Here is a 21,263-nt window from a genome sequence, read left to right as displayed (position 1 = left end):
TCCGGTCGTGGTTCCTTTGCATCTTTAGTTGTAGAAGATCATTTTTGCTTGTCTTCTGGTCTTTCTCATCAATAGTTGCTCTGTAAATATTGTAATTTTGGTGTGCCGATGGGAAGAGGTGAGCACAAGGACTTCCTACTCCGCCATTTTGGCCACCTTTCCCAAACTCGATTTAAAAAAAAAAAAAGTACAGATCCACAGTACTCTAAACCCCAAGGCATATAACCCACGTGTATACATAACCCATAATTAGACACAATACAGAAAAAATACAGAGCAAATCTTGAAAGCATTCATTAGAAAAACAACATTATATGAGGAACAGTGATACAAACAGCAGCTGACTTCTTACGGGAAAAGAACACTAGATGCTATGTCAAATGAACTTTTCAGATTGAAGGGATATGATACCAGATGGAACCTTGACTACAGAGTAACAGCACCAGAAATAGTAAATACATGTGTAAAATGGAACTGTTGTGTTTGTTTCTTAAATTTGTAGTGAGAGTATACAGTATTAACTGAAGTAGAGTGTAATAAGTAAGGAGTGAATATTATAATCCCTAGAATATTGAGGTTCAGAAATCTTAGTGTGCGTCAGATCACCTGGAGGGCTTTAAAAAGACAGATTACTGGCCTCCACTCCAGAGTTTCTGATTCAGAAGGTCAGGGGTAGGGCCTGAGAATTTGCATTTCAAGAAGTTTCCAAGTGGTGTTGATGCTGCTGGAGTGGGGCCGTACTTTGAGAACTAGTAAAGGAATTACTTTAAAAAAATCTTTTATTGAGGTAACGTTGGTTTATAACATAAGTTTCATGTATACGTTATATTTCATCTTCTCTTTACATTATAGCATGCTCACCACCAAAAGTTTAGTTTCTGTCTCTCACCGTACAGTTGATCCCCTTTACCCATTTCACCCTCCCCTGTCCCACCCCTTCCCCTCTGGTAATCACTACTCTTTTTTTTACCGTGGAGTAGTATTCCAGTGCGTGTGTGCGTCTGTGTGTGTAGCATATCTTTTTTTTTTTTTTTTTTTTTGTGGTATGCGGGCCGCTCACTGTTGTGGCCTCTCCCGTTGCGGAGCACAGGCTCTGGACACGCAGGCTCAGCAACCATGGCTCACGGGCCCAGCCACTCCGCGGCATGTGGGATCTTCCCAGACCGGGGCACGAACCTGTGTCCCCTGCATCGGCAGGCGGACTCTCAACCACTGCGCCACCAGGGAAGCCCGTGTGTAGCATATCTTTATCCATTCATTCATTGATAGGCACTTAGGTTGTTTTCATATCTTGGCTATTCTAAATAATGTTGCTATGAACATAGGGTTGCATATATCTTTTTGAATTAGTGTTTTTGTATTCTTTGGATGAATACACAGAAGTGGGATAGGTAGATCATGTGGTAGTTCTAGTCTTAATTTGGGGGAGAATCTCCACACTGTTTCTCATAGTAGCTGCACCAACTTACATTCCCACCAACAGTGTATGAGGGTTTCCTTTTCTCCTGTCCTTGCCAACCCTTGTTATTTCTTGCCTTTTTGATAATAGCCAGTCTAACAGATGTGAGGTGATATCTCACTGTGGTTTTTTTTTAATTGAAGTACAGTTGATTTACAATATTGTGTAAGTTTCAGCTGTATAGGAAAGTAATTTAATTATACATATTTTTTTCAGATTATTTTCCATTATAGGTTATTATAAGATATTGAATATAATTCCCTGTGCTGTACAGTAAATTCTTTTTGCTTATCTATTTTTTTGTTTTTGTTTTTGTTTTTTTTTTGTGTTTTTTTTTGTGTGTGTGATATGCGGGCCTCTCACTGTTGTGGCCTTTCCTGTTGCGGAGCGCAGGCTCAGCGGCCATGGCTCACGGGCCCAGCCGCTCCGCGGCATGTGGGATCTTCCCGGACCGGGGCACGAACCCTTGTCCCCTGCATTGGCAGGCGGACTCTCAACCACTGCGCCACCAGGGAAGCCCTGCTTATCTATTTTATGTGTAGTTTTGTTAATCCCATACTCCTAATTTATACCCCCCACACCTCCCTTTCCCTTTTGGTAACTATAAGTTTGTTTTCTATGTCTATGAGTCTGTTTCTGTATGGTATATAGATTCATTTGTATTACTTTTTAGATTCCACATATAAGTAATATCATATAATATTTATCTTTCTCTGACTTACTTCACTTACTATGATATTCTCTAGGTCCATCCATGTTGTTGTAAATATTTTACTCTTTTTTATGGTTGAGTAATATTCCTGTGTGTTTTATACATATATATAAAATCTCACATCTTCTTAAAGTAATCATCTGTTGCTGGGCACTTGGGTTGTTTCCATGTCCTGGCTATTGTAAATAATGCTGTTATGAACATTGGGGTGCATTATCTTTTCGAATTAGTTTTCATCTTTTCTGGATATATACCCAGGAGTGGGGTTGCTGGAACATATGATAACTCTATTTTTTGTTTTTAAAGGAACCTCCAGACTGTTTTCCATAGTGGCTACACCAATTTACATTCCCACCAATAATGTATGAGGGTTCCCTTTTCTCCACACCCTCTCCAGCATTTTTTATTGTAGACTTTTGATGATGGCAATTCTGACCCGTGTGAGATGATACCTCATTATAGTTTTGATTTGCATTTCTCTAATAATTAGCAGTGTTGAGCATCTTTTCATGTGCCTGTTGGCCATCTGGATGTCTTCCTTGGAGAAATGTCTATTTAGATCACTTGCCTATTTTTTTTAATTTATTAATTAATTTATTTATTCATTCATTTATTTATTTTCGCTAAGTTGGGTCTTTGATGCTGCACATGGACTTTCTCTAGTTGCGGCGAGTGGGGGTTACTCTTCGTTGCAGTGTGCGGGCTTCTCATTGTGGTGCCTTCTCTTGTTGCGGAGCATGGGTTCTAGGCGTGCGGTCTTCAGTAGTTGTGGCACGCAGGCTCAGTGGTTGTGGCTCAAGGGCTCTAGAGCGCAGGCTTAGTAGTTGTGGCCCACAGGCCCAGCTGCTCCATGGCATGTGGGATCCTCCTGGACCAGGGCTCGAACCCGTGTCCCCTGCATTGGCAGGTGGACTCTTAACCACTGCGCCAGGGAAGTCCCCTGCCTGTTTTTTGATTGGGTTGTTTTGGGGTTTGTTTTGTTTTGTTTTGATAGTGAGTCATTGTGGTTTTGATTTGCATTTTCCTAACAATTAGCGATGAATATCTTTTCATGTGCCTGCTGGCCTTCTATATGTCTTCTTTAGAAAATCACCTATTCAGCTCTGCTGCCCATTTTTTTATTGGGTTGTGTGTCTTTTTGTTGTTGAGTTGTATGAGTTCTTTATATATTTGGGATATTAGCCAATTAATGGATATATGATTTGCAGATATCTTCCATTTGTTTCTTCATTTTGCTGATGCTTTCCTTTGCTGTGCAGAAACTTTTTAGTTTTATATAATCCCATTTGTTCAATTTTGCTTTTGTTTCCCTTGCCTGAGGAGACATATCCAGAAAGATATTGCTAAGATCAATGTTACAGAGCATACTGCATATGCTTATTTCTAGGAGTTTTATTGTTTGAGGTCTTGCTTTCAGGTCTTTAGTCCATTTTGAGTTGATTTTTGTATATGATGTGAGGTAGTGGTCTAGTTTCTTCTTTTGCATTTGGCTGTCCAGTTGAAGGAATTACTTTTAAAAAAGTGTTAAGAGGTATACCTAAAAAGCCAGTAGAGGAATTAAATTTGACAAACTAACAAATACTCAGTTAAGTGAAAAGATGACAGGAAAGAAAGAACAGAGGAGTAGAAAATAAATAGCAAGATGGTAGACTTATATCTAGCCTTTTAAAATTACATTAAATGTCAATGAACTAAACACTACACTGTAGAGCTTGTCAGACTGGATTTTTTTTTTTATTTTTTAAAAAGGAAGTCGAACTCAACTACAGTTGACCATTGAACAACATGGGTTTGACGGGTTTGAATTGTGTGAGTCCATTTATATGTGGATTTTTTTTTTCAGTAACACACTGGAAATTTTTTTGGAAATTTGTGACAACTTGAAAGAACTTGCAGATGAATTGCTTAGCCGTGAAATATTGAAAAAAATTAAAAAGATATGTCATGAATGCACAAGATATATGTAGACATAGTCTATTTTATCATTTACTACCATATTTTATGGTAGTAAAATTTATCAAAACTTACTTCCACAAACACAGTCCATACATTTGCCATTGAGAGAAATGTAAGCAAACATAAAGATGCCATATTAAATCATAGCTTCATAAAACTAACTGTAGTATACACTGTACTACTGTAAAAATTTTGTAGCAACCTCCCAATGCTGTTGCAGTGAGCTCAAGTGTTGTGAGTATCTGCTAAAAATGCTGTGTGACAGTAATCATTTCCATGTGATCAGTTCATCTCCAGTAAATTGCATATCGTTGTAAAAAGTGATCTCTTGCAGTTCTCAAGTATTTTTCATTGTGTTTAGTGGAAGACCATAAACCATGGAGCCCATATGAAGTGCCATAGTGATGCTAGAATTGCTCCTAAGAAGCAGAGAAAAGTCATGACATTACAAGAAAAAGTTGAATTGCTTGATATGTACTGTAGATTGAGGTCTTCATCTGTGATTGCCCACTATTTCAAGATAAATAAATGAATACAGTGTAAGGACCATTGTAAAAAAAAAAAAAAGAAAAGGAAAATTGGTGAAGCTGTAGCTGCAGCTATGCCAGCAGGCATGAATACCTAGCATTTTTTTGAAATATCTTTTTACCTCATAATGAAAATACAGCTTTTATGTGGGTGCAAGATTGATATAAGAAAGGCATACCTATGGACTCCGATATGATTTGAGAAAAAGCAAAGTCATTTATATGATGACAGAGCAAAAGGGAGTGAAAGATCTAAAGCTGGAGAATTTAATGCCAGCAAAGGATGGTTTGATAATTTTAAAAAGAGGTTTGGCTTAAAAAATGTCAGGATCACAGGAGAAGCAGCTTCTGCCAACCGGGAGGCAGCAAACAGCTTCCCAGATGCCATTAAGAAAGTCATGGAGGAGAAAGGATATCTACCTGAACAGGTTTTTAATGCAGACATAAGTGCCCTATTCTGGTAAAACAAAACAAAACAAAACAAAAAAAAGCCTTGTTAGTAAGGAAGTAAAGCAAGCACTAGGATGTAAAGCAGAAAGGGTGGACTTCCCTGGTGGAGCAGTGGTTAAGAACTTGCCTGCCAATACAGGGCACACAGGTTTGATCCCTGGTCCAGGAAGATCCCACATGCCACAGAGCAGCTAAGCCCGTGTGCTACAACTACTGAGCCTGCACTCTAGAGCCCACGAGCCACAACCACGGAGCCCGCGTGCTGCAACTCGTGAAGCCCGTGCACCTAGAGCCTGTGCTCCACAACGAGAGAAGCCACCGCAGTAAGAAGCCCACGCACCGCAATGAAGAATAGCCCCCACTTGCTGCAACTAGAGAAAGCCCTCGTGCAGCAACAAAGACCCAACGCAGCCAAAAACTTAAAAAATAAAGCAGAAAGAGATAGGCTAACTACTGTTTTGCAAATGCAGTTGGGTTTATGATCAAGACTGCCCTTATGTATAAAGCTGCCAGCCATAAACAACAAGGTCCTACTGTATAGCACAGGGAATTGTGATAAACCATAATGGAAAAGAATATATATTAAAAAAAAAAGAATGTCTATGTCACTTTGCTGTACAGCAGAGATTGGCACAACATTGTATATCAACTATACTTCAATAAAAAATTTAACTAAATTAAAAAAAGCTGCTAACCTTGGACCCTTGAAGGGAAAAAATAAACACCAGCTGGCCCGTCTTTTGGTTGTACAGCAAGAAGACCTGGGCAACAAAAATTCTTTTTCTGGATCGGTTCCATTGATGGTTTGTCCCTGAAGTCCGGAAGTACCTTGGCAGTAAGGAACTGCCTTTTAAAGTTCTTTTGATATTGGACAATGCCCCTGGCTACCCAGAACCCCATGAGTTTGACTCCAAAGGCATTGAAGTGGTCTACTTACTCCCAGACACATCTATAATTCAGCCTGTAGCCTTAAGTGCCTTTAAGGCTCATTACACATGGTACTCTATGGAAAGGATTGTCAATGCTATGGAAGAGAACTCTAATAGAGAAAACATCATGAAAATCTGGAAGGATTATATCACTGAAGATGTCACTGTTGTTATAGAAAAAGCCTGAAAGAGCCAGTAAAGGAAAGAGATTGTAGAGGTGGAGGGAAAAAAAAGAGGTTGGAAGTAAAGGGCTTCAAGACACGGATATTTTCAAGAGCTAATAGACACCACACCAGAGGAATTAACAACACAACTTGATGGAGATGAGTGCTTCTGAATCAGTGCCAGCCAATAAAGAAGAAGACATAGAAGATGCAGTGTCAGAAAACAAATTGACATTAGACAGTTGGGGAGAAGACTTTCAATTTTCAAGACTGCTTTTGCTTTTTTTTATAGCATAGACCCTTCTATGATAGGGTCACTTAAACTAAAGCAAATAGTGGAAGAAGGATTGGTACCATATAGAAACATTTTTAGAGAAATGAAAAAGCAAAAAGTCAAGTAGAAATTATGATGTATTTCCATAAATTCACAGTAAGTGTGCCTGACTGTCTTCCCTCCCCTTCCACCTCCTCCACCTCTGCCACCTCTGCCACCCCTGAGACAGCAAGAGCAACTTCTCTTCCTTCTTCTCCTCAGCCTACTCAACATGAAAATGGTGAGGATGAAGACCTTTATGATGATTCATTTCCACTTAATGAATAGTAAATAATCATCATTCCATACAGTTAATAAACTTATCTATTGCGTAGGTGTGTGAGTGTCTTCCTCTGAAAATCTAATCACTGCACGGCAAGAACTGTATGAGATGTATTTGTGTCATCATCATCATGACCTAAGTATTATTCATCATGTGGAATATTGTGTGCAGGACTTGTATTGAATCAGTCTGCCAAGGCAATAGAAACAAAAGCAAAAATAAGCAAATGGGACCTCATCAAACTTACAAGCTTTTATACAGCAAAGGAAACCATAACCAAAACAAAAAGACAACCTACAGAATGGGAGAAAATATTTGCAAATGATGTGACCTACAAGGGCTTAATTTCCAAAATATTCAAACAGCCCATACAACTCAACAACAAAAAAACAAACAACCCAATAGAAAAATGGGTAGAAGACCTAAATAGACATTTCTCCAAAGAAGACATCCAGATGACCAACAGGCACATCAAAAGATGCTCAACATTGCTAATTATTAGAGAAATGCAAATCAAAAGTACAATGAGGTACCACCTCATCCCAGTCAGAGTGGCCATCATTAAAAAATCTACAAATAACAAATGCTGTAGAGGGTGTGGAGAAAGGGGAACGTTCCTACACTGTTGGTGGGAGTGTAAGTTGGTGCAGCCACTATGGAAAACAATGTGGAGGTTCCTCAGAAAACTAAAAGTAGAGTTGCCATATGATCCAACAATCCCACTCCAGGGCATATATCTGGACAAAACTATAATTCAAAAAGATACATTCACCCCTATGTTCATAGCAGCACTATTCACAATAGCCAAGGAAACAACCTAAATGTCCGTCAACAGATGAATGGATAAAGAAGATGTGGTACATATATACAATGGACTACTACACAGCAATAAAAAAGAATGAAATAATGCCATTTGCAGCAACATGGATGGACTTAGAGATTACCATACTAAGTGAGGGAAGTCAGAAAGAGAAAGACAAATACCATATGATATCACTTATATGTGGAATCTAAAGTATGACACAAATGAACCTATCTACAAAACAGTAACAGACTCACAGACATAGAAATCAGATTTGTGGTTGCCAAGGGGATGGGGTTGGGGGAAGGATGGATTGGGAGTTTGGGATTAGCAGATGCAAACTATTACATATAGAGTGGATAAACAACAACGTCCTACTGTATAGCACTAGGAACTATATTCAATATCTGTTGTAAACCATAATGGCAAAGAATATAAAAAAGAATGTATATATATATATAAATATATATGTATAACTGAATCACTTTCCTGTACAGTAGAAACTAACACAACATTGTAAATCAACTATATGTCAATTAAAAAAAAAAAAAAGACTTGTATTGAAGGAAGACCCTGAGCTCACCTCCTTTCATGGGCACACCAGAATTACAACTATTTACAGAACAACTGTTGATGAGAAAGACTGGAAACTACCAGAAAGAATCACAGTGAGATGGGTAAGAGGGGTGGAGTTGCTTTATAATCATTATACATACCCCCAGGGTGGGCAACCCACAAATGAGACTAATTACGATTGTAGGGGTTCACCCCATGGAGCAAGGACAACCAGTGGATCACTGAAGAAACCAAAGAAGAAATCAAAAGATACCTGGAGACAAGTGAAAACAAAAATATAACAATCCAAAATCTATGGGTCGTAGCAAAAGCAGTTCTAAGAGAGAAGTTTATAGCGATGCTAACCAACCTCAGGAAACAAGAAAAATCTCAAATAAACAACCTAACCTTACACCTAAAGGAACTTAAAAAGAACAAACAAAATCCAAAGGTATTAGAAGGAAAGAAATCATAAAGGCCAGAGCAGAAATAAATGGAATAGAGACTTAAAAAAGAAAATATTAATGAAACTAAGAGCTGGTTCTTTGAAAAGATAAACAAAATTGATAAACCTTTAGTCAAACTCGCCCAGAAAAAAAGAGGGCCAACAAGAAGGAGAAGTCAGAACTGACACTGGAGGATCATAAAAGAATACTACAAACAACTCTATGCCCCAAAAATGGACAACCTAGAAAAAAATGGACAAATTCCTAGAACTGTACAATCTCCCAAGACCAAACCAGGAAGAAATAGGAAATATGAACAGACCAGTTACCAGTGATGAAATTGAGTCAGTAATTTAAAGCAAAACAAAACAAAAAACACCCCAAAACTCCCAACAGACAAAAGTTCAGGACTAGATGACTTTATATGTGAATTCTGCCAAACATTTAGAGAAGAGTTAACACCTATCCTTCTCAAACTATTCCAAAAAATTGCAGAGAAAAGAAGACTTCAAGACTCATTCTACAAGGCCACCATCACCCGGATACCAAAACCAGAGAAAGATACCACAAAAATAGAAAATTACAGGCCAATATCACTAATGAACATAGATGTAAAAATCCTCAACAAAATATTAACAATCAAATCTAACAATATATTAACAGGATAATACATCATAATCAAGTGGGATTTATCCCAGTTGATGCAAGGACGGTTCAATAACCACAAATTAATCAACGTGATACACCACATTAATAAATTAAAGAATAAAAAATCATACAGTCATCTACATAGATGCAGAAAAAGCTTTTGACAAAATTCATTCATTTATGATAAAAACTCCTCACAAAGTGGGTATAGAGGGAACATACTTCATAATAAATGCCATATATGATAAGCCCACAACTAACATCATATTCAACAATAGAAAGCTGAAAGCATTTTCTCTAAGATCAGGGACAAGACAAAGGTGCCCACTCTTGCCAGTTCTATTCAACATAATATTGGAAGTCCTGGCCACAGCAATCAGACAAGAAAAAGAAATAATATAACCCAAATTGGAAAGGAAGAAGTAAAACTGTCGCTGTGTCACTGTCTACAGATGACATGATACAATATATAGAAAATCCTGAAGACACCACCAAAAAACTACTAGAGCTCATCAGTGAATTCAGTACAGTTACAGGATACAAAATTAACATACAGAAATCTCTTGCATTTCTATACATTGACACTGAACTATTAGAGAAATTAATGAAACAATCCCATTTACAGTTGTATCAAAAAGGATAAAATACCTAGGAATAAATCTAACCTAGGAGGTAAAGACATGTACTCCAAAAACTATAAGACGCTGATGAAAGAAATCAAAGATGAGACAAACAGATGGAAAGATATACCATGTTCTTGGATTGGAAGAATTAATATTGTTAAAATGATGATACTACCCAAGATAATCTAGAGATTCAATCCATCCCTATCAAAATACGAATGGCATTTTTCACAGAACTAGAACAAATCATTTTAAAATTTGTATGGAAACACAAAAGATCCTGAATAGCCAAAACAATCTTGAGAAAGAATAACAGAACAGAGGTATCACACTCCCTGATTTCAGAGTATAATACAAAGCTACAGTAATCACAGCAGTATGGTACTGGCAAAAAAACAGACACATAGATTAATGGAACAGACTAGAGAGCCCAGAAGTAAACTGACACACTTATGGTCGATTAATCTACAACAAAGGAGGCAAGAATATACAGTGGAGAAAAGACAGTTTCTTCAATAAGTGAGTTTCTTCAATAAGTGGTGCTGGGAAAACTGGACAGCTACATGTAAAAGAATGAAATTAGAACATTTTCTCACACCACATACGGAAATAAACTCAAAATGGTTTAAAGACTTAAATGTAAAACCAGAAACCAAAAAACTGCTAGAAGAAAACATAGGCAGGGCCTTCCCTGGTGGTCTAGTGGTTAGGACTCCATGCTTCCAGTGCAGGCGGTGCGGGTTTGATTCCAGGTCACAGAACTAGGATCCCACATGCTGCACAGCCAAAAAAAGTCGAGATCCCTTGACTTCTGTAACTATCCAAAAATAAATAAATATTTTTAAAAATGAAGTTTTAAATAAATTAAATTAAACTACTTTAAAAAAAAAGAAAACAGGCCCACCTCACCTGCGTGTCATGTGCCCTGCACCACTTGCCGGCATCTGAGCGCTGATCCCAGGTGTCGTGGGTCTTTGAGGTGAAAGGGGCAGTGCCCATGGGCCAGTTTAACAGCGGCGGAGGCAGGCGGAGGACCTTGACTGGGGTCAGCCCGCCGAGCTTCCCTGCTCAAGGTGTCTAAACCCACCGTTTCTCGGCGTCAGGTTCTAAGCGCACGACAGGGACCTGCTGAGATCTTGACCAGAGCGATGCATGGTTTTGCGGCCTTGGTCTGGGAGCTGGGCGACGCCTCACGGTGGGGCGTGAAAGCCCCAGCTGGCTTCCACCCCCCCCCACAACCCGAGCGCCGGTCCCCGCACTCGGAAGGCCCTGCTCCCCGCCGGCCGTGCTCCTGCCGCGGGTCGCTCGGTTCGCTGGGTTTGCTGAGGCCTGGTTGGCTCTCAAGAGTTGGGCAAATCCTTGGTCCCCACGTGGGCACGGTGGGAGTAGGTCTCGAGCTTTATGTTGGAGGATTCTTGGCACATCTTGGGTTTGCCTTGCATTAGGTGGGTATGCATGTGTTCACACTGGCGAGTTGATCCGGGATATGACCGGAAATTGAGTGTTTGGCTTGACGGCTGAGGTTTAGGTGGACGCCCACACCAGGATATTTTACTTCAAATAAAGAACATGGTGAAATTAATTCACACGTTAGCGGATCATGATGATGATGTCAACTGCTGTGCCTTCTCCTCTTCCCTCTTGGCCACTTGCTCCTTGGACAAACCAATTCGCCTGTACTCCCTGAGTGACTTCAGTGAATTGCCACACTCTCCATTGAAGTTTCACACCTCTGCTGTCCACTGCTGCTGTTTCTCTGCTTCAGGGCATATTTTGGCTTTATTTTCAACAGATGGTACCACTGTCTTATGGGATACTCAAAACGGACAGACTTTGGCAGTGATGGAACAGCCCAGTGGTAGCCCCGTGAGGGTTTGCCGGTCTTCCCCAGACTCCACTTGTTTGATATCAGGGGAAGCTGATGGAACTGTTGTTTTGTGGAATGCACAGTCATACAAGTTATATAGATGTGCTAGTGTTAAGGATGGCTCCTTGGTGGCCCGTGCATTTTCTCCTAATGGAAACCTCTTTGTCACTGGCTCCTCGTGTGAAGATTTAACACTGTGGGATGATAAAATGAGGTGTCTGCATAGTGAAAAAGCACATGATCTTGGAATTACCTGCTGCGATTTTTCTTCACAGCCAGTTTCTGGTGGAGAACAAGGTCTTCACTTCTTTCGACTGGCATCATGTGGTCAGGATTGCCAGATCAAAATTTGGGTTATTTCCTTTACCCATACCTTAGATCAGTGGATAAGTCTGTCATAGTGTATGATACTAATACTGAGAATATATTTCACACCTTGACTCAGCACACTAGGTATGTCACAACTTGTGCCTTTGCACCCAATATCCTTTTACTTGCTACTGGTTCAATGGACAAAACAGTGAATATCTGGCAGTTTGACCTGGAAACACCTTGCCAAGCAAGGATCGCAGAAGATCAACCAAAGCAATTTACTGAAGATTGGTCAGAGGACGATGTCTCAAACTGGCTTTGTGCACAAGATTTAAAAGACCTTGTTGGTATTTTCAAAATGAATAACATTGATGGGCGAGAACTGTTGAATCTTACAAAAGAAAGTCTAGCTGATGATTTGAAAATTGAATCTCTAGGGCTGCGTAGTAAAGTTCTGCAGAAAATTGAAGAGCTCAGGACAAAGATGAAAACCCTTTCTTCTGGAATTCCTGATGAATTTATATGTCCAATAACTAAGGAGCTTATGAAAGATCCTGTCATTGCATCAGATGGCTATTCATACGAAAAGGAGACAACGGAAAATTGGATCAGCAAAAAGAAACGTACAAGTCCCATGACAAATCTTGTTCTTCCTTCAGTGGTACTTATACCAAATAGGACTCTGAAAATGGCCATTGATCGATGGCTGGAGACACATCAAAAATAAAACTGTTTATTTTATATTGCAAAAAAAAAGAAAAGAAAATAGAGGCAGGACACAGTTTGTTATAAATTGTAGCCATATTTCTTTGGATCTGTCTCCTAAGGCAAGGGAAACAAGCAAAAATAAACAAATGGGACCTCATTAAACTTAAAAGCTTTTGCACAACAAAGGAAACTATTGGCAAAATGAAAAGACAACCTACTGAATGGGAGAAAATATTTTCAAATGATATGACTGATAAGGGATTAATATCCAAAATATATAAATAGTTCATACAACTCAATATTGAAATAACTACCTGATTTTAAAAAATGGGCAGAAGACCTGAATAGATATTTTTCCAAAGAAGACATACAGATGGCCAACAGGCACATGAAAAGATACCCAACATCACTAATCATCAGAGAAATCCAAATCAAAACCACAATGAGATATCACCTCACACCTGTCAGAATGACTGTCATCAGAAAGACCACCATTAACAAATGTTGGTAAGGATGTGGAGAAAAGGGAGTGCTTGTACATTGCTGGCAGGAATGTAAGTTGGTATATCCACTGTGGGAAGCAGTATGGAGGTGCCTCAAAAAAGTAAAAACAGAACTACCGTATGATCCATCAATTCCATTCCTGGGTGTACATCCAGGAAAGATGAAAACTCTAATTTGAAAAGATACATGCAACCCAATGTTCACAGCAGCATTATTTACAATAGCCAAGATATGGAAGTAACCTATGTTGCTAATAAAACAGAAACAGACTCACAGATGTAGAGAACAAACTAGTGGTTACCAGTGAGGAGCAGGGTAGGGGAAGGGAAAGATAGGGGTAAGTGATTAAGAGGTACAAACTACTAAGTATAAAATAAATAAGCTACATGGATGTGTTGTACAGCACAGTGAATATAGCCAATATTTTGTGATAAATTTAAATGAAGTATAAGCTATAAAATTTTGAATCACTGTGTTGTATACCTGAAACTAATATAATATTGTAATTCAACTATACCTCAATTTTTTAAAAATGAAAGTGTTTTAATACTGTATTATGAATATGACAGTAAAACTGTATGCCATAAAATTTTTATAATGATTCATTCATTAATGTATATGCCAGGCTACCATGAAGCCATCATATTGATTACACTAGACTACTATAAAGCAATTTGTATTGCTTTTTCTTCATTATCAATGCATGAATCATTGTACCTGTAAATAAAGATGAATTTCTTTTTCACATTATCTTTTCTTTTTTTTGATACCTAGTTTTAGTAATATGCGCAACATGTAAAGCATTTTGTAATATCATATAAGATAATATTGATGTAGGTACTGAGACATGATTCATCTTGTAAACAGACGATGTAAACTTATGGTATTGATAAAAATATACAGTACTATAAATGTATTTCTCTTCTTTATGATTTTCTTAATAACTTTTTTTATCCCTAGCTTACTTTTTTGTAAGAATACAGTGTATAGTACATATAACTTACAAAATACATGTTAATTGCCGTTTATGTTATCTGTAAGGCTTGCAGTCAACAGTAGGCTATTAGTAGTTAAGTTTTGGGTTATACTCTTGAGTTAAAAGTTATACACAGATTTTCAACTGCTCAGGTGATATCACCACTCCTAATCCCCATGTTGTTAAAGGGTAAACTGTATGTGCTGTCTTCAAGAGTTGTACTTGAATTTTAAAAATCACAGACAGGTTAAAAGCAAAAGAATGAAAAAGATATGCCAATCAAATATTAACAATAGGAAGTTGAAGTGGCTATGTTAACATCAGACAAAATAGAATTCAAGACAAAGAGTATTACCAGAGAGAGGAGATACTTGATAATGATTGAAAGAGCACTTCATTAGAAGAACACAACAAATCCTAATACATGTTTATTAGTAGGCCCCTAATAACAGATGTTCAAAATACTTAAAGCAAAAAGTAAGACAACTAAAGGAAGAAATATACAGGTCAACAATTATAGTTGTAGATTTTAACAACTCTCTACCAGTAATTGAGAACAGGAAAAAAAAATCAGTACAACTATAGAGAATTAGAATAGCACTACTTGGCTTCCCTGGTAGCACAGTGGTTACAAATCTGCCTGCCAATGCAGGGGACACGGGGTCGAGCCCTGGTCTGCGAAGATCCTACGTGGCACAGAGCAACTAAGCCCGTGTGCCACAACTACTGAGCTTGTGCTCTAGAACCCGCAGGCCACAACTACTGAAGCCCGCATGCCTAGACCCCATGCTCTGCAACAAGAGAAGCCACCGCAATGAGAAGCCCGCTCACCGCAATGAAGAGTAGCCCCTGCTCACTGCAACTAGAGAAAGCCCACACACAGCAATGAAGACCCAATGCAGCCAAAAATAAAATAAATTAATTAAAAAAAAAAGAATAGCACTACCAATCATGATATCTAATTGATATTTTTAGAACAGTGTACCCCAAAACTGCAGAATATATAATCTTTGCACATGCTTATACTTTGTCAACATAAATCATATGCTGGCCTATTAACACATGTCAGTAAATTTTGAAAGATTGAAATCATATACAGTGTACAGAATTTCTCTGAGCACAACAGAATTTAATCAGAAATTGAAACAGTAAGATCTCTGAAAACATCCAAGTATTTGGGAATGAAACATCATACTTTAAATAATTCATAAGTAAAAGGAGAAAATCTCAAGGGAAAATCACAAATATTTTAAATTGAAAGATAATAAATATACCAAATATAAATATTTGTGGGGTGCAGCTAAAGAAGTATATAGAGGAAACTTTTACATTTTTAAATACTTACATCAGAAGAAAATGCTTATATACATTTTAAAAAGGTATAAATTTCTGTTTTTACCTTAAGAAGCTAAAGAACAAGCCCATAGCTAACATCATACTCAACAAGGAAAGAGTGAAAGCTTTTTCTCTAAAGATCAAGAACAAGACAAGTGTGACAATATAGTGCTGGAAGTCCAAACCAGAGCAGTCAGGCAAGGAAAAAGAAGGTGTCAAATCCAAAAGGAAGAAGTAAAATTATCTCTGTTTGCAGATGACATGATCTTATATAGAGAAGACGCTACAAAAAACTATAAGAACTGGTAAATGAATTCAGTAAAGCCAGGATATGAAACCAACATACAATAATCGGTTGTGTTTCTATACACTAAAGACAAAATATCTGAAAAAGAAAATAAGGAAACAGTCTCATCCACGATGGCTCCAAAAGCAATGGAATACTTAGGAATAATTTTAACCAAGGATGTAAAACATCTGTACACTGAAAATTACAAGACATTGATGAAAGAAATTGAAGAAGGCAAAAATAAAAGGAAAGATATCCCATGTTCATGGATTGGAAAACTTAATATTGTTTTAAACAGTTCATACTTCCTAAAGCCATTTATAGATTCAGTGCAATCCCTATGAAAATTCCAGTGGCATTGTTTACAGATACAGAACAGTCAGTCCTAAAATTTATGTGGTACCACAAAAGACCTGACTAACCAAGGCAATCTTGAGAAAGAGGAACAAAGTTAGAACACTCAAATGTCTTGATTTCAAGCTATATTACAAAACTATAGTAATCAAAATAGTATGAGACTGGCATAAAATAGACATATAAACAAATGGAACAGAATTGAACCCCCCCCCCAAAAAACCCCATGAATATATGGTCAACTGATATTTGACAAGGCAACCAAGAATACTCAATGGGGAAAAGACAGACTCTTCGATAAATGGTCTCAGGAAAACTAGATATTCACATGCAGAAGAATAAAACTGGCCTCCTGTCTTACACCTCTCACAAAAATTAACTCAAAGTGGAATAAAGTCTTAAATGTAAGACCTGAAACTATTAAATTACTAGAAGAAAACACAGAGGAAAAGCTCCTTGACATTGGTCTTAGCAATGATTTTTTTTTTTTTTTTTTGGAGATGACACCAAAAGCAAAGGAATAGAAGCAACAATCAGCAAGTAGGACTACATCAAACTATAAAAAGCTTCTACACAGCCAAAGAAACAATCAACAAAATAAAAAGGCAACCTACGGAATGGGAGAAAAGATTTGCAAATCATATATCTGATAAGAGTTAATATTCAAAATATGTAAGGAACTCATACAACTCAACAACAAAAAGAGGACCTGATTAGAAAATGGGCAGAGGAGCTGAATAGACATTTTTCCAAACATGACACATAGATGGCGAACAGGTACATGAAAAGATGCTCAACATCACTAATCATCAGGGAAATGCCACAGTGAGATGGCACCTCACACCTGTTAGAATGGCTAGTATCAAAAAGGCAAGAAATAACAAGTGTTGGAAAGCATGTGGAGAAAAGAGAACCCTGTGGATTGGTAGTGGAAATGTAAATCAATGCAGCCACTATGTAAAACAGTAAGGAAGGTCCTCAAAAAATTAAAAATAAAAATACCACGTGATCCAGCAATTCCACTTCTGGGTGTTTATCCAAAGGAAACAAACTCACTATCTCCATAAGATACATGCACCCCCATGTTCGTTGCAGCATTATTTACAATAACTAAGGCATGGAAACAGCCTAAGTGTCCACTGACAGATGAATGGAGAAAGAAAATATCGTGTATACAGTTGACCCTTGAACAATGCGGGGAGTAGGGGTGCTGGTCTCCCGTGCAGTCTAAAATTCACAAACATTCAGCCCTCCATATCTGCAGTTACATATCTGCAGGTTCAACCAACCATGGATCATGCAGTACAGTAGTATTTACAACTGAAAAAACTCTGTGTGTAAGTGGACCCCTGAAGTTCAAACTTGTGCTGTTTAAGGGTCAACTGTATATACAATGGAATATTATTTGGCCATAAAAAAGGAGAAAATCCTACCATTTGCAACAACATGGATGAATCTTGAGGGCATTGATAAGTGAAATGTCAGAACAAAACAAGTACCCTGTGATTCCACTTATATGAGCTGCTTACAATAGAAACAGTCGTAGAGACAGAAAGTAGAATGGTGGTTGTCAGGGGCTGCGGGGGAGGGATGAATGGGGAGTTACTGTAATGGGTGTAGAGTTTCAGTTTTACAAGATGAAAAGGGTTATAGATATGAGTGATGATTGAACAATGTTATTAATATTTAATACCACTGAACTCTACACTTAAGAATGGTTAAGATGATAACTTTTTAGTGTATTTTACTACAACAAAATAATTGAAAAAATAATCAATGTCAAGAGAATGAGAAGAGAAGCCACAGACTGGGGCAAAATATATGCAAAGGACATATCTGATAAAGGACTGTTATCCGGAACATGCAAAGGACTCTTAAAACTTAATAAATAGGAAAGCTAACAACCTGATTAAAAAATGGAGAAATGATCTGACCAGGTACCTCACCAAAGAAGATATACTCTCATACTGTTGGTGGGAATATAAATTGGTGCAGCCACTATGGCAAAAAGTACAGAGATTCCTGAAAAAATTAAGAATAGAACTATAACACACACACAAAAAAGAACTATCATATGATCCAGCTATTTAACTTTTGAGTATTTATTCAAAGAATACAAAAACACCAAATCAAAAAGTTACATACACCCCTATGTTCATCACAGCATTATTTATAATAGCCAAGATATGGAAACAACCTAAGTGCCCATTGTTGGATAAATGGATAAAGATGTGGTATGTGTGTGTGTGTGTGTATATAAAATATACAGTGGAATACTACTCAGCCATGAAAAAATGAAATCTTGCCATTTGTGAGAATATGGATGGATCTTGAGGGTATTATGCAAAGTGAAATAGAAAGACAAATAGAAAAAGAAAAGACAAAAAAAGAAAGACAAATATCGTATGATTTCACTCGTATGTAGAATATTAATAAACAAAATGAAAACAAACATAAATACAGAGAACAGAGTAGTATGGTTACCAGAGCGGAAGGAGTTGGGAGAAGGGCAAAATGAGTAAAGGGCGTCTGTTGTATGGTGACGGATGGAAACTAAACTTTTGGTGATGAGCATGCTGTAATATATATAGAAGTCAAAATATAATGTACACCTGAAACTTATATGATCTTATAAATTAATGTCACCTCAGTTTTTAAAAAAAGAAAAGATATACAAATGGCAAATAGGCACATGAAAAGATATGCCACATCATATGTCATCAGGGAAATGCAAATTAAAACAATGAAATACCATTATACACCTATTAGAATAGCCAAAATCAAGAACTTGACAACACCACACGAGAATGTGGAGCACAGGAACTTATATATTACTGGTGGGAATGCAAGATGGTATGGCCACTTTGGAAAACAGTTTGGCAATTTTTTACAAAATTAAACATATTCTTACCACACAGTCCATCAGTCACACTCCTTGGTGTTTACCCAAATGAGTTCAAAACTTACTTCTTCACAAAAACCTGCACATGGATGTTTATAGCAGCTTTATTCATAATTGCCAAAAGTTGGAAGGAACCACTATGTCCTTCATTAGATGAATAAACTGATACATCCAGACATGGAATATTATTTGAAGCTAAAATGAAATGAGAGGGAATTCCCTGGTGGTCAAGTAGTTAGTACTCTGCGCTTCCACTGCTGGGGGCCTGGGTTCAATCCCTGGTTGGGTAGCTAAGATCCCACAAGCTGTGTGGCATGGCCTAAAAATAATAATAATAACAAAATTCCATGAAAAGAGATGGAGGAACCTGAAGTGCATATTACTAGGCGAATGAAGCCAATCTGAAAAGGTTACATACTGAATGATTCCAACTGTATGATATTTTAGAAAAGGTAAAACTATGGAGACAGTTGAAAGATGAGTTATTACCAGGGGCTAGTGGGAAGAGGGATTAATAAGTGGAGCACAGAGGTTTTTTAGGGCAGTGAGACTGCTCTGAGTGATATTGTAATGATGGGCAGGTACATGCCCTTATACGTTTGTCAAAACTTGTAGAATGTGCAACGCCAAGAGTGAACCCTAATGTAAACTATAAACTTTGGGTGATAATAATGTTTCAGTGTAGGTTCATCAGCTAACAAAATGTACCACTCTGGTGTGGGATGTTGATAGTGGGAGAGCCTGTTGGGTGTGTCAGGCAGGAGCTCTATGGGTTGATAGTAGGGGAAGCTCTTAGGGAGAGTAAAGATAGGGCATGTATGAGAACTCTGTACTTTCCTCTAAATTTTGCTTTGTGTTTAAAACTGCTCCTAAAAAGGAAGTCTGTTTTTAAAAATCAACTAATGTAATTCCCCATATTTAGTAGCATAAAGTGGAAAAACCACATGGTCCTATCAATAGATAACAAAAAGTCATTTGACAGTATTAATGCCCACTCATGATAAAACTCTCAAAAACTAGAAATAAAAGGGAACTTCCTCAACCTGACAAAGTTAATGTATGAAAAAATCTATGTGCAACTACATACTTAATGGTGAAATTTTGAATGCTTTGCCACTAAGACGGGGAACAATGCAAGGATACACTTAGGATCTGTATACAGTATTCTGCTAGATACAGTGAAATAATACAAGAAAAAAATAGAAATCATAAAGTTTGGAAGAAATAAAACTGTCTCTTTTCACAGATGACATGATTACCCATATGAAAATCCTAAGGAATCCACAAATCAAGGACTAGAATTAATGAGATGAATTTTTTTGCAAGGTTTGGATATAAAATCAATATGAAAATTAGTTGTATTTCTGTATAATAAGGCAACAACTGGAAAATGACATTTTAAAAAATGACACTATTGACAATAGCATAAAAAACCTAAATAATTAGAGAGATAAAACATGTCATGGATTGGAAAACTCAGTATTGTTAAAAATGTCAGCTCTGCCAAGACTGATCTTAGAGGTAAACAGTCTAAATCACAGCAGCCCTTTTCTTTTTCTTTCTCTTTTTCTTTTCTTTTCCTTTTTTTTTTTTGAAATTGTCGTGCTTATTCTAATGTCTGTGAAAATGAGAAGGATAGTTTAATCCAGAAATAGATCCACACATATGTCCAGTTGACTTTCTGAAGGTACCAAAGCATTTCAATGGAAAGGAAGGGCATTTTAATAAATAATGATTGATCAACTAGTTATATATTTGGAAATAATATGAACCTTGACCTTTCTTCATGCTATACAAGAAACTTAATCTAAGATGGACCAAAGGGCTAAACATAAAAGCCAAAACTATAAAGCTTCTATAAGTAAACACAGGAAAATATCTTGTGATCTGTAAGTAGGCAGAGATTTCTTGGATCTGACAAAAAATTATCAAAAAAGAAAAATAAAGGTGATTTTTAGGTTTAACTTAAATTTAAAACTTCTGCCCACTAAAAGCCAACATTAAGAAAATAAATAGGCAAGCCATATACTGGGAAAAAAATATTTCCAAATCATATATCTGAAAAGGGACTATATCTAGAAAACATAAAGAACTCCATTATTTAGTAATAAAAACATAAGTAATCCAATTCAAAAAATAGACAAAACAC

General features: G+C 37.3%; 2 protein-coding genes across 2 annotated transcripts in view; both read left to right on the top strand.

The window, feature by feature from the left end:
• The window catches only part of LIN9 (lin-9 DREAM MuvB core complex component), a gene marked incomplete at its 5' end in the record, with an annotated part of 110,433 nt that overhangs the window by 37,228 nt on the left and 51,942 nt on the right, over positions 1-21,263 (top strand). The gene's annotated exons all lie outside the window — the stretch shown is intronic.
• LOC307176050 (WD repeat, SAM and U-box domain-containing protein 1-like) lies at positions 11,297-12,773 on the top strand (the record flags this gene model as incomplete). The annotated part of the gene is given in 2 exon segments (XM_079901796.1): positions 11,297-12,103; positions 12,106-12,773. Coding segments are annotated over 2 exon segments (1,335 nt in total). The 5' UTR covers positions 11,297-11,436.

This window comes from Stenella coeruleoalba (assembly GCF_951394435.1).
Source record: "Stenella coeruleoalba genome assembly, chromosome: 1".
Lineage (NCBI taxonomy): Eukaryota > Metazoa > Chordata > Mammalia > Artiodactyla > Delphinidae > Stenella > Stenella coeruleoalba.
This window is presented reverse-complemented; position numbering and strand designations above follow the sequence as displayed.